The following is a 12175-nucleotide window of genomic DNA, read 5'->3' on the forward strand; positions in this document are numbered from 1 at the left end:
TCAGAGCTCTAGGAGGGCAGAATGGTTTTGAGGGATGGACTCAGGGCACCCTCCATTGGTTCACTGCCCAGGTTTCCCTAGTGACTCTGCTCTGCACATTCCAGCACAGTGTCCCTCAGCTGCCCCAGCTGTGGCTCAAGTGGGACCAGCTGTGGTTCAGGCCACCACTCTTGAGGGCACAAGCAGTAAGCCTTGGCAGTTTCTACATAGTACTAATTCTGCAGACACACAGAATACAAAAGCTGTGGGGGCATGGTTTCCTCCACATAAATTTCAAAGAATGTCACAAGTTGCCTGGGGGACACCCCTGAAGACCACAGAACTGTAGGGCCACCAGTGTGCAATACCTGCCTGGGAGAGCTATAGGCACCAGACTCCAAACTGTGAGAACTGCCAGGTGAACTGAGCCCAGAAGGTGGACTTACTTGGCACCTGTTATCCCTTTCTTCTGCTCCACTGCTCCCTTTTAAAATGGGAATGTCTATCTTATGCCTGTCCACCACTGTATTTTGGAAGTAGAAGGGAGCTAGGTGCTGTTAATCAAGAGGGAATTTGCCTCAGGATAAATCATGCCTTGAGTCTCACCCATATCTATTTAGATGAGCTTTTGGACTTTTCTGTTGATACTGGAATGGATTAAGACTTTTGGAACTATTGGGATGGAATACATATATTTTTTATTGTGAGAAGAACATGAATTTGGGGGGCCAGGGGTGAAATGCTATGGTTTGCATGTGTCCCCCAAATTCATGTGTTGGAAACTTACACCCAATGCAGCAGTGTTGAAAGGTGGGACCTTTAAGAGGTGATTAGGTCATTGAGGCACAACCCTCTTGAATGGATTAAGGCTGTTATGGAGGGAATGGGTTAGCTACAAAAGAGGGGGGGTTGGCTCCCTTTTTCTCATGCGTGAGCATGCTTTCACTGCATGGGATGCCCTTCCACCGTGGTATGACACAGCAAAAAGGCCCTCACTAGATGGCTGAGAGGATGCAGCACCATGCCCTTGGACTTCCCAGTCTCCAGAACTGTGAACCAAATAAATCTCTTTTCTTTACAAATTATCCAGTCCGTGGTATTCAGTAGCAGAAAATTGACTAAGACAAACTTTTCTTTTTTGATCTGTAAAAATGGAGATACTTTCCAGGATTGTTTTGATCTATGTATTCTAAATGGATTAGCACCGTACATGGAATGCAGGATACACTCATTAAATAAAAATTATTATTCTTACTAGTTTTATAACTATTTTTCTTTAAATCATTTTGATAGTCACAAAACATGTAATCTCCCACCCCTTGAAGATATGCTATGAAAAATAAATGTGTGTGTATAAGACACATATTCTGTCAGCAAAATGCTGCCAAAATGCAAGCTATAGCCAGATCCTAAAGAACAAGCTAGTAAGCTTCCTAGAGTTGCTTACTTCCACATATCAGATAGACAGTTGACAAGTTATAACCTCTAAAATTTTTTTAAGCAATTAAATATAAACACATGAGTACAGTTTGAAACAGATTGCCACCAGTGCAGATAGACTAGACAAATATACTAAAGTATATTTCATTTCCACCCAACAGAAGAGAATATTAAAAGCAAACAAGCCTTCAGCCAGTAACCAGTGAACTGTTGATTTTCAATTTAATTGCAATCGTCACAACGTTTTTCATTAGGCTGCATTGTTTCCTCTAGGTACAAAGAGGCATAGAAAAGGCTGGTGAGACCCAAAGAAACTCACACTGCTGTTTCCAAGCAGCCCCTTGTACCAGAGTCATCTGTGCTGCCCCACTGCTGGTGGAGGGGTAGTGGAAACACCTGGAGTTGGAGTGAGAAGGCCTGGGTTCGAGTTCTTACCCCATCAGTCACTGATTATGATGATGATAATTAAGGCCGGTGCTCATAGGGCACTTACTCTATGCCAGGAACTATGCAAAATGCTTGATATGCCTTATTTCATTTAAGCCCACAACCAGCCAATCTGGTAGGAATAATTATTATCCCCATATTTCAGAGATTTCTTAATCTGATGCAGTTTTCCAATGCCCTTCCAAATCCTGGACCATGTGGAACTCTGTTATTGGCAAGCACCCCTATGCCCTCATCTTCTTCTCTGAACGTTTCCTTCATCTCCTTTCCCTGCTGAGACCTGGATGTTTTCTGTGAACACAATTTCCCTGCAGCCCTCTTGATGGGGTCCTTGTTCCTCCAGACCTTGCTCTCCTTTGCTGCTTCTGAATCATTTCTTCTCTGTTCTCCTTCAAAGACCCCTGCTCTTTTGAAAATCATGTTACATTATAACACCTCACCCCTCTTCAGTGCAATCATCTAGTGACCCTTTAATTACCCCTTCTCATTCATTAAAGCTGTCAACATTCAGCTCATGTTCTTTTTAACCTCTCCTCCTGTCATCGTTTTTGGTGACTTTAATATCCAGGTGGATAGCCCTACCAACATCTCAGCCTTTTACTTCCTTAATCTCCTCTCTTACAATGATCTTTTTATCCTCTCCACCTTAACCAATCAATCTTATGTATACCCTGAGCCTGACATCACCATTCATTTTATCTCCTCTGAATCTCAATTTTAAGAAATCCAGATGTAACCCCACATATTCCCTGCTCAGATGTTCTAATACCCCCATATCAACAATCTTGGGCCACACTGAGATCACTAATCCATTGGCCTGTTATTCTTCTAATCCTATCACTACTCATGACCTCACTTCTTTTTTTTACTCAGCTTGGATCCAGTGGTCCATTATTAGTGTCACTTCTTTGATATCTCTCTCTCCCTCTGGGGTTGTCACGTGGTAAAGCCTATCTGTCACCCTGATCACACCTATCTGGTTGCCTACCTCTTGTTTGAACCTGAGCAGTGGGATTGGGCTGTAGAAAATACACGAACAGACTACTGGTCTTACCTCATACGAGGCTACCTCAAAACATTCATGGAAAGATAGAATTGAAAGATAATACAAAGCTTTACATGAACTTTCTGAAGTAGCCTTATATTCATGGCTACAAATCTAAAGTGGGTTTCAGACTGTCCAACAATCTTTTCGTAAGTCCCTAAATAACTAGGGACTCTGTCCCACTTTGAAAAATGACTATTTTACATGTCTTCATTCACACCTCTTGTACAGTCACACTCCTTCACCGTCATCATGCTCAGCTGTCGACTTTGCCTGCTCGTCACTGAGAAAATAGAAGCAATGAGAAGGGATCTCACACGGGCGCCCATTGTTACATGTATCCACTTCCCTGCACCTGTACCCACATCCACTGCCCTCTCTCTAACTACGGCTGAAGCATCCCAACTCTAGTCAAGGGCCAGGCTCCTCTTCTGGGCTCCATCTCCTCTCTCTTTGTTCATTGGCTACCCCTCATCACCTTTGCTAGATTGTCCTCCTTTGTTAGCTTTTAAAGGTAGAAATCCCCCAAGACTCAGACCTTGCACCTCTATTCTTCTTTATCCAATCATCTATCTTTGGTGATCTCATTCATTCCCAGGGCTTTAAGAACCACCTGTAATCCAATGAGTCCAGCATTTATCTCTCCTTGGAGCTCTAGGCTTGTATATCCAATTGCCTGACGTCTCTGCTTGGATGTCTAGTAGGCATTTCAAACCTTTCATGTCCCCCCTAGCTCATCCTCCCCCACCAGTCTTCCTTATCTCCAGTCACCCAATTGATTTCTCTCTTTTCTTCCTCCGTCCCACTATGTCAACACCCAATCCAACAGAAAATGCCACCAACTATGTCCAAAACATCTCTCATTTTATTAACTTCTCTCCATCGTGACTTCTAGGCTGAGATACCATCACATTTCTCCTGGATTCTGCGAGTAGTCTTCTGGCTTCCACTCTTGTCCTGTGAGCCCATTCTTCCACGGAACTTTAGAAAATATAAATCAGATTATGTCATCCTCCTCCAAAGCTTCCCGTTGCATTTGGATGAATTCCCAATTTTTTTCTAGGGCTTACCTTTTCTCACTCTGCACTAGCTCCTTACGCTTTAGCCAGAACAGACTAAGTGGTTTTTTCCTTTAAGGCTTTTTGCATTTGCATTAAGTGCTTTTTTTTTCCTGCTTGAAATGCTCTCTTTTGGTTACTGAAGTCTCCGCTTAAATGTCACCTCCTCATAGAGGCCTTTCCTGACCCTCATGTCCAAGGTAGCCCTTCTTCCCGGTCCGTCGGTCTTATCACAACATTAAATTTTCTTCACAGACCTTACCATTTTTCACAATTATTTTTCATTTATTTGTTTACCTGTTTATTGTCTGTCTCCCTTCCCTGAAATGTAAGCTCCCTGAGAGCTAGGATTTTGTCTCTTATTCACCACTCTATTCCTAGCCCTAGAATAGGTGGTAAATGCTTATTAAAAGCAATGAATAAGTGAATGAATGAGACTCAGAGAGGGTAAGTAAATTGCCCAAGGTCACAGAGCCAAGCCACAATTGGAACCTAGAACTGTGTGGCTCTAAAACTCATGTTGCTAGTACACTTCACTCTGTCAAAAAGCCAGGTGGCCAGGGCTTCAATTTACAAAATACTTTTACATATATTTTCTAATTTGCTTTTCACTGTAACCTGGCATGATATAATCATAGCTTTGCTTTTTCCAGATGTGAAAACCAAGGCTCAGAAAGATTTAGTCATTTATCCACGGTTCCTAACAGCAATAGAAGGGCAGGAATTCCACTCTTCAGAAAGTATGTCTGTCTTTCTCTAAAGCTCATGTCTCATGCTGGTCACCAAGGGTATTTCATACATGAGAATGGCCCTTTAGGGCCATTCATCAGAAAGTGTGAGTGGTGAACTGGAAGCATGTTAAGTGTGTTGAGGCTCAACCAAGACCTGCTCCTGAGGAAGGCAGAGCGGTGGGGTCTTGTGACATTTGTTCTGGCTTTGCATGAGGATCCCCTGAAAGGTAGCATGGGGACCTCACTGTCTTGTAGGTGTTTTAGAGTAAGTTGGGTAAGTCCTAAGGTGAGGATCTGTGTCTTCTACAGGTCTAGCTTTCTTGCCTGCCAGTGTGTCCTACCTCATTGGCACCAACCTCTTTGGTGTGTTGGCCAACAAGATGGGTCGGTACGTAGCCTGTGGATCTGGGAAGAATGATGGGAATGGAAGAAGGGAGAGCCCTTTGAGACTTGAGGTTCTCCTTGCACTGGGATGATGGACAGCCTCTCTGAGATTGAAAGTTTAGGACAAGTACACATGGATAAGAACTGCCCACTGGGAGGGTGGGTGGTGGGTGGGTGATGAGGGTTCGGTGTGTGGAGAAAGGAGGGCCCTGAGCTGGCTGCTATAGAAAAGGCAATGGATAAATGAGGGACAACCTTTACTTGCCAGCTGTTTGCTATTTCGTTGAGGAGATAAAATAATCCCAGCAAAGAGCAGCTATGAAAAAAGCCATACTTTGGGGAAGTGGTTGTCAAACTGTGTTCCATGGAACCCTCAGGGGTTCTACAGAGGTGCCTCACAGGCTACCAAAGGAATAGGTTGGGGACAAGAGATATGAGTCTAGATTATTCTGTTCCTCCACTGCAGCGAGAACAGCTTTAATTTTATCTTTGGGGTTCAGCATAAATATTTTAAAAATAAGTTTAAAAAGCACTGCTATTGTAAATCAGAGGAGGGAAAAGTTTTGGTACTTTTTGTGTTTTTTGAGATGGTCCTTTAAGAAAAAAGAAAATGCAAACAGGCAGGAGATAGTGTGACCTGGGAAACAGCATGAATTAAGTATGAGGGCTACTCCCAAGGGTCAAGTACCTTCTGGGTCAGCTGACCCCTCTTCTAAGGGAAGGAAGAATGGGTCCCATCGTGCCTCCCCTGCTGTCCTGTGGAAGGAGGTGAGGAGCCAGGGAGGGATGAGGGGCAAGGAAAGGACAGGGAAAGAGCTCACTTGGGTGTAAACTGGTCCTGTCAAGGTGTGTTCAGGTCCTATGGGGTTGCTGGTCTTGGGGACAATAGGGCTGGCCAGTGTGGTGGTGATGGTGGCAGGTGGAAGGGATGTCTCTTCCTGGCATTGACTGACGATGCCTCCTTTCTTCCAGGTGGCTGTGCTCCCTGATTGGCATGGTGGTAGTAGGTACCAGCTTGCTCTGTGTAAGTATAAAAAGGCCTACTTGAGAGAGAACCAGACATGTAAAGGCCACCTTGCTTTAAAATGAGCAGAGGATTGACTTGGCAAGGACTATTAGATAGACTGTTCCTGAGTAGGTAGGAAATTAGCAGTGGAGGGAGATGCCACCAGTTCAAGTGGTGTCCCATCGATGGGGAGGTGGGGACAGAGAGGGAGAGGGCAGTGGGAGTGACTGAAGTCAGCAGTCTGAGGCTCTATATATACACACAGGAAGGGATATATGCTGGCATCTATTTCTGGGGCCAGAAAAATGGTACATTTTATGACTTCGTTTGCTTATCCCACCCTGGCAGATCCCCGTAGGTCACCAGGGAACCAGCATTTCTGCCTCAGGATGTTTCTACTTTCAAGAGCCCCCATAAGCTCTTTAAGCCTTCATTTTCTCCTCTCCTCAATGGGGATGATTAGCACACATGCCTCCTAGGCTTGAGGGAGATAAGGACAGGACTGCAAAGCACCGAGCACCATGCTCAAGACGGGCTGGAGGTCCTGTTCGGGAGCACTAGCTCCACATTCCATCCCAGCGTTGCCACTTGCTGTGTGTGTGATTGTGAGCCAGTTATACCACCTGTCTAAGATTGTGTCCTCATCTGTGTAGAGAGCATTCTGATAGTATCTCACAGGGATGTTGAGACAGTTCACATAAACCACAGCACAGTGTCTTGCACATAGTGAGCCCACAGTGAACCTTAGCCAATACTATTGATAAAATATGGGCACCTCTTTGAGGCGTTATCCCTAAAATTGTTATTTGCTGACATCTAAACAGTATGTTAAGCCTTTGAGAGGTGAGTGTGCTGGGGTAGCAGGTTTGGGTGACAAGTGCCCAGGGAGGGGGGTAAGAAACCTGCATGAGGGAAAGAATGGCTCTTTGTAGGGGGTTGAGAGCTTCACGAGCTTGCTAACGTGGCACCCAAACCATGCCAGCGGTCCCCTATACTTACAGCTAATCGGTTGTTGAGCTGTTCTCTGTCTTCTTGCTCCAACGGCTGCCAAGTTAGGGGGTTAAAATCTTTGGATGATGTCAGTAATGGAACAGAGAAACAGCTCCATTCAGTGAAGAATGAGGACAGAAGTGTGTGTTTGGGTGGAGAGAGAGAAAAGAGGAAAGGGAGGAAGCGTCCATGCAACAGGAAAGGACCATTGTTACGGTATGATGGCGTCAGGTCGGACTTGATGGGGTGAAACTTGGTCTCGCTCTGTAACTTTGGATAGGGCATTTAACCCAAATGGCCCCTGTCCAGTTTTCATATCTTTAAAATGGAGGTAAAGACTCTTCTTGATAAGGAGGTGTGAGAATTCGAAGAGGTAATGTATGCACTTAATAAGTGCATTTCACGGTGAAAACCCTTTGAAGCCTGCCCCCACCTCCCCCAGCTGGGGTCCTGATCAACTCTTCCTCTTGCCCCTGGCAGGTTCCTCTGGCTCACGATATTCTTGGTCTCATTGGCCCCAATGCAGGGCTTGGCTTTGCCATAGGTAAGAAGTGCCCTCCCAGCAAACAAGAAGCCCCTGAATGCTGGCTTTGGGTGAGAGGCCTTTCCTTCCTCTTTTCTCAGCATAGGAGGTCGGTGGAAAGCCAGAAGGAGCGGGAGGACAACAGGCAAAGGGAGCAGACTAAATGGAGACGGAGGGGAGGGCTGCCACAGACTGTGGGTGGAGCTGACTGCCACGTCCTCTTTGCTCTGGCCACAGGCATGGTGGATTCCTCTATGATGCCCATCATGGGGCACCTGGTGGACCTGCGCCACACCTCGGTGTATGGGAGCGTCTATGCCATCGCCGACGTGGCTTTTTGCTTGGGCTTTGCTGTAGGTATGTTGGGCTGGTGCCTCCCCATCCCCCTCTCTACTGTTTACCAGCTGGAAGTAGAGCCCAGAGGCCAGTCACCTTAGGGTTCTGGAGATATGTGACCTGTGACATCCTCTAGGTCACTGCTGCCCCTATAGTGTCTTATGTGTGATCGAGGCTCAGCAAACACTTTTGAATTTGATTGTCTACTGTTTACCAGCTGGAAGTAGAGCCCAGAGGCCAGTCACCTTAGGGTTCTGGAGATATTTGACCTGTGACATCCTCTAGGTCACTGCTGCCCCTATAGTGTCTTATGTGTGATCGAGGCTCAGCAAACACTTTTGAATTTGATTGACTCCTTGCAGGCCCATCCACTGGGGGTGCCATCGTGAGGGCCATCGGCTTCCCCTGGCTCATGGTCATCATCGGCGTTGTCAACATCACCTATGCTCCTCTCTGCTTCTACCTGCGGAGTCCCCCAGCCAAGGAGGAGAAGCTAGTAATGAGCTGTGATTGCAAAAAAATATGCTTCTGGTTTTTTTCCATTGTCTCTCTCATGCCTTTCCATCCTGTGCTCTTATCTCCTCTCTCTGATTTACCGCATTTTCTGATGCCCTTATATATTTACCCTTCTTTTGTGCCCTTCCTTATTTTCCCTTCTCTAAGTAACCACTTCCCTTCTTACTGGGGCTGTTAAGAAGGCTCTCAAGTAAAGCAAGAGAATGGGAAGTCTGTGAAGACTTGCGGTAGGGAACCATCAAAGGCATCCTGTAGTTGCTGTAGTTACTAGCAAGATGTGAATTACCAAGTTATCTCCCTGACTGATGGGAGAATTCCCCTGGGCCTGTTCATGCATTCACTCATTCATTCACTCATTCATTCATCTGAGCCTGCTGTTATCCTGACCAGTTCATCTCTTTTAAAGAACAAAAAACCCAGAGAACAGATTCACAGCATATGATTCTAGTTAATAAGATTCTTTCCTCTTATTGAGGCATCAGTACCCTGAGAGTCCGGATGGGTTAAGGATGGATGGAGAGGCTGCTCAAAGGAACAAAAGAAGACAGGAAGCCCTGATAGGGAGTGGTGCCAATTTCAGCTCGAGTCCTGCTATATTTTGCACTACCGCTGTTAGGATTCCATTAAGCATATCAGATGTTTGTCCCGACTAGGGTTCATATATCTAGGTTCCTCAGGAGGCCTGTGCATGTACATGAAGCCAACAGAAGGTCCTTCTTGAACCTTTCCTGAGCAATATTAGACTCTGCTGAGCCAGAGGGGGAAGGGAATGGAGAGACTGGAGAAAGATGTGCTATGACTTCTCTTCTTGCCTCTTGCTGCAGGCTATTCTGAGCCAAGACTGCCCCATGGAGACTCGGATTTATGCAACCCAGAAGCCCACAAAGGAATTCCCCCTGGGGGAGAACAGCGATGTGGAACCTGACAGTGAGGGGTAGCAGCCGAGGTGGTCCTGAGCCCTGTCACATGTGAATCCGTAAGGCTTGGACTTCAGTGACCCCTGCTTCAAGATCTGCTTCTCTGGAACCAGATCACCCTGGGCTGCTCAGGGGCTCCACCTCCCTGTCCCCTGGGTGTCTCCTTTTCTTCCTTTCCGTGGGTGCCATTCCCTGGTTCTCTCCTCTCCTGTGTAACTCACAACTCTCTTTCTATGCTGATGCCTCGGTGGCCCATCCTTTGTGGGAGGAGAGACTGACGCTTCCTCCCAGGCTGCTGTGAGGTTGATTAAACTTGAGCTGTGACGCGTTCTGCAGAGGGTGACTCATTCTGTGGAGGCGGCAGTGAGCAGTGCACCCCTGAAACCAGCGGGGCAGCTGACAAGCTCGTTGTATCTGTTGTGCGATTTTCCTTGGAACATTCTCAACAGATTATAAGGGTTTTGTCCTCTGACCCTTGACGTGTTCCTCCCTGGTTTTCCCAGCTGAGTTGAGAGAGTGTCCTTAACATTGTACTGCTGCCAAATTGCCAACTTGGGGAATTTTTTGCTTGTTTTTTTTAATAAGCTGAGTGGTTTTTTCCATGGCTAAACCTACAGCTGCTAAAGTGGCTTTACCCTTAGTGAATGAGCACTTCCTATCTCTTTATGATCCCATGGGAAAGAAAAGAGCCTGTTTCTCTTATGCTTGAATTACTGAACATCTCATGATTTCCCTTGTGTGTTTCTACCTTTCTTGAACCTCTTAGTCTCTTAGAAATAAAAAATTGGGAGAAAGACAGAAAAAGCGATCTATTAGAACCAAGATTTCATGGGAAGAAGTGAAAAGAACTGCCCTGAAATCTCTCCCAACTGTAAATTTCCTAGTATGAAGAGTGTAATGGGGTATTGTTCACACTTGCTAATGAGTAAGTTATTACCTAATTCAGAATCAGTAAACTAGATGCTGTTTCATAGCAAAAGAGAGTGTGGGGGTAATATAGTAGGTATCATAAATGACATTTTGCTACGTTATTGGGTGATGGAGTTTCAAAGAGGTGGAGATTTGGTACCCCCATTAAGTAGTTTCCTATCTATCTGGGCAAACAGGATATGCACAGTATAAAAATGATCAGTGCGCAAGTTAGAGCACACTCTGTGTTCCAGCACAGGGAGGCAGGGATGCTTGCCGTCCGGGTGGGGAAAATTGGCAGAGATGGAGGTGGAGGCAGGGTGCAGAGACCCGCAGAGACAGACCGTGGGGCTGCTCGGATATCAGATCAGCGTGTTCACACTTTATCTGGAATGACACCTGGCTCTTCTGTAGGAGTTTGGTGGGTTTGGCATAAGCTCTGAATCACCAGAATACCTTCAGGCTGAACCTTTCAATGAATCCTTATCAGTTGGACAATGGATACCTTCTTTCTGGATGTGTTTTTAGATGATGGGCAGTAACTAGACTTACCTGATTTGCAAAACCAGATGTACTTGTGTCATCATTTAGTCAGGATGACATTTATCTCAGATTTTGAAGAAGCCCAAAGGTAGAATTAGAAAATTGTTTGTCAGAATATATAAGCTGTAACTCCAAATGCAGATTGAGTGATTGGTCTTGGGGACTCCTGTACAAATGGGGGAGTCGGGTAGACAGGGTGGAGAGCTGCCGATTCTCGCATCCACATGGGGTAGGATTTATAATAAAGGGTGAGCTTGTTACAAAAATTGTTAGCACAGAAAAAAGTAGGAAGAATATTTTTAAGAGAAACTCATCCCTGACTTGCCAGTTAACATTGCTTGAGCAACCTACAGAGATGTGGATAAGGGCAAACAAATGGATTAATGTATTAGGACTTTCAAAATACTCTTGACAGGAGTCAACACCAAACACAGCAAAGTCAGTCAGGGCACTTTTTAATTGCAGATCAGAAGTAGGTGAAGGACCATAAAAATAGCCTTTGTGTGGAAAAGTATAAAAAAAGAATCCCACAAAACCAGAAAATAACATTAGTCTTTATCAGTGGCCTTATTGTTGGAGTGAGCAGGACTGAAGCCAGTTTGGGACTTAAAACCACGTGGGCTTTAGGCAGATTTTAAAAGGACACAGTGTTTTCCTTGGCATGCATTTCTCTGAGTTCCCTCCCTTCTCTTTTTTGAATCTTGGTTATGGGGTAAGATGACATTATTTACATAAATGTAAAGCTGTTTTCCAGCCACCACGAGGCTGCAGACTTGCAGACCCTGGGAAAGCAAGAAAGACATCAACAAAGTTGTGTTGATTCCACCTCTCCTGCAGGACCCTGAGATAACAGCAAAGACAGGAGCAGAAACCAGAGTCTTGGGGAGACTCTGCACCTGTGACCTTGCACAAAGCCCTCACTGCTCACATCCCCTTTCCCTCCTTCTTTTCATTTCCCATGTTCCACTCCCTCAGCTACCTCTTTAAAAACCCATTAGTAAATCTGAGTCTTGAAGATGGTTTTAGTCCAGCCATTCTCCTTCAGGTTTACTGGAGAGATGGGTGAGCCTAACATCTCTGCTCAGGTCACTGGTATTCCTGAATAAAAGCCGACTTCCATTTTCACCAACATTTGACTTTTGAGTGGTTTGTTTATAAAGGGGGCAGGCAGCTGGACCTGTGCCCAGTCACATTATGAATGATATGAAGAAGGAAATGCACGGTAACTCTCACATTTACAAGTCACACTAAGTTCCACTAAAAATGAAAATGCCAACCCAGTAAGAATGGGCCACAGAAAGTTTTCTATAAAAGAAGCATAAAATGGCAGATGGCCTCTGCTCTGGAACCA

The 12175-nt window shown here is 45.4% G+C and overlaps 1 protein-coding gene across 2 annotated transcripts in view; it reads left to right on the top strand.

Moving 5' to 3' along the window:
* Positions 1-11859, top strand: part of SLC18A1 (solute carrier family 18 (vesicular monoamine transporter), member 1) — a 32680-nt gene extending 20821 nt beyond the window's left edge. The window contains exons 11-17 of one of the 2 annotated variants that reach the window (XM_008585088.1): positions 5010-5088; positions 6057-6108; positions 7561-7624; positions 7841-7960; positions 8302-8435; positions 9280-9431; positions 11662-11859. In XM_008585088.1, coding sequence (XP_008583310.1) covers positions 5010-5088; positions 6057-6108; positions 7561-7624; positions 7841-7960; positions 8302-8435; positions 9280-9393 — 563 coding nt within the window. In that variant the 3' untranslated portion in view covers positions 9394-9431; positions 11662-11859. Of the gene's footprint in view, positions 1-5009; positions 5089-6056; positions 6109-7560; positions 7625-7840; positions 7961-8301; positions 8436-9279; positions 9546-11661 lie in introns of those variants that run through there. The other variant, XM_008585089.1, reaches the window with a different exon arrangement.
* Positions 11860-12175: the final 316 nt, after the last annotated feature.

Source organism: Galeopterus variegatus, unplaced genomic scaffold, assembly GCF_000696425.1.
Source record: "Galeopterus variegatus unplaced genomic scaffold, G_variegatus-3.0.2 Scaffold3451, whole genome shotgun sequence".
Lineage (NCBI taxonomy): Eukaryota > Metazoa > Chordata > Mammalia > Dermoptera > Cynocephalidae > Galeopterus > Galeopterus variegatus.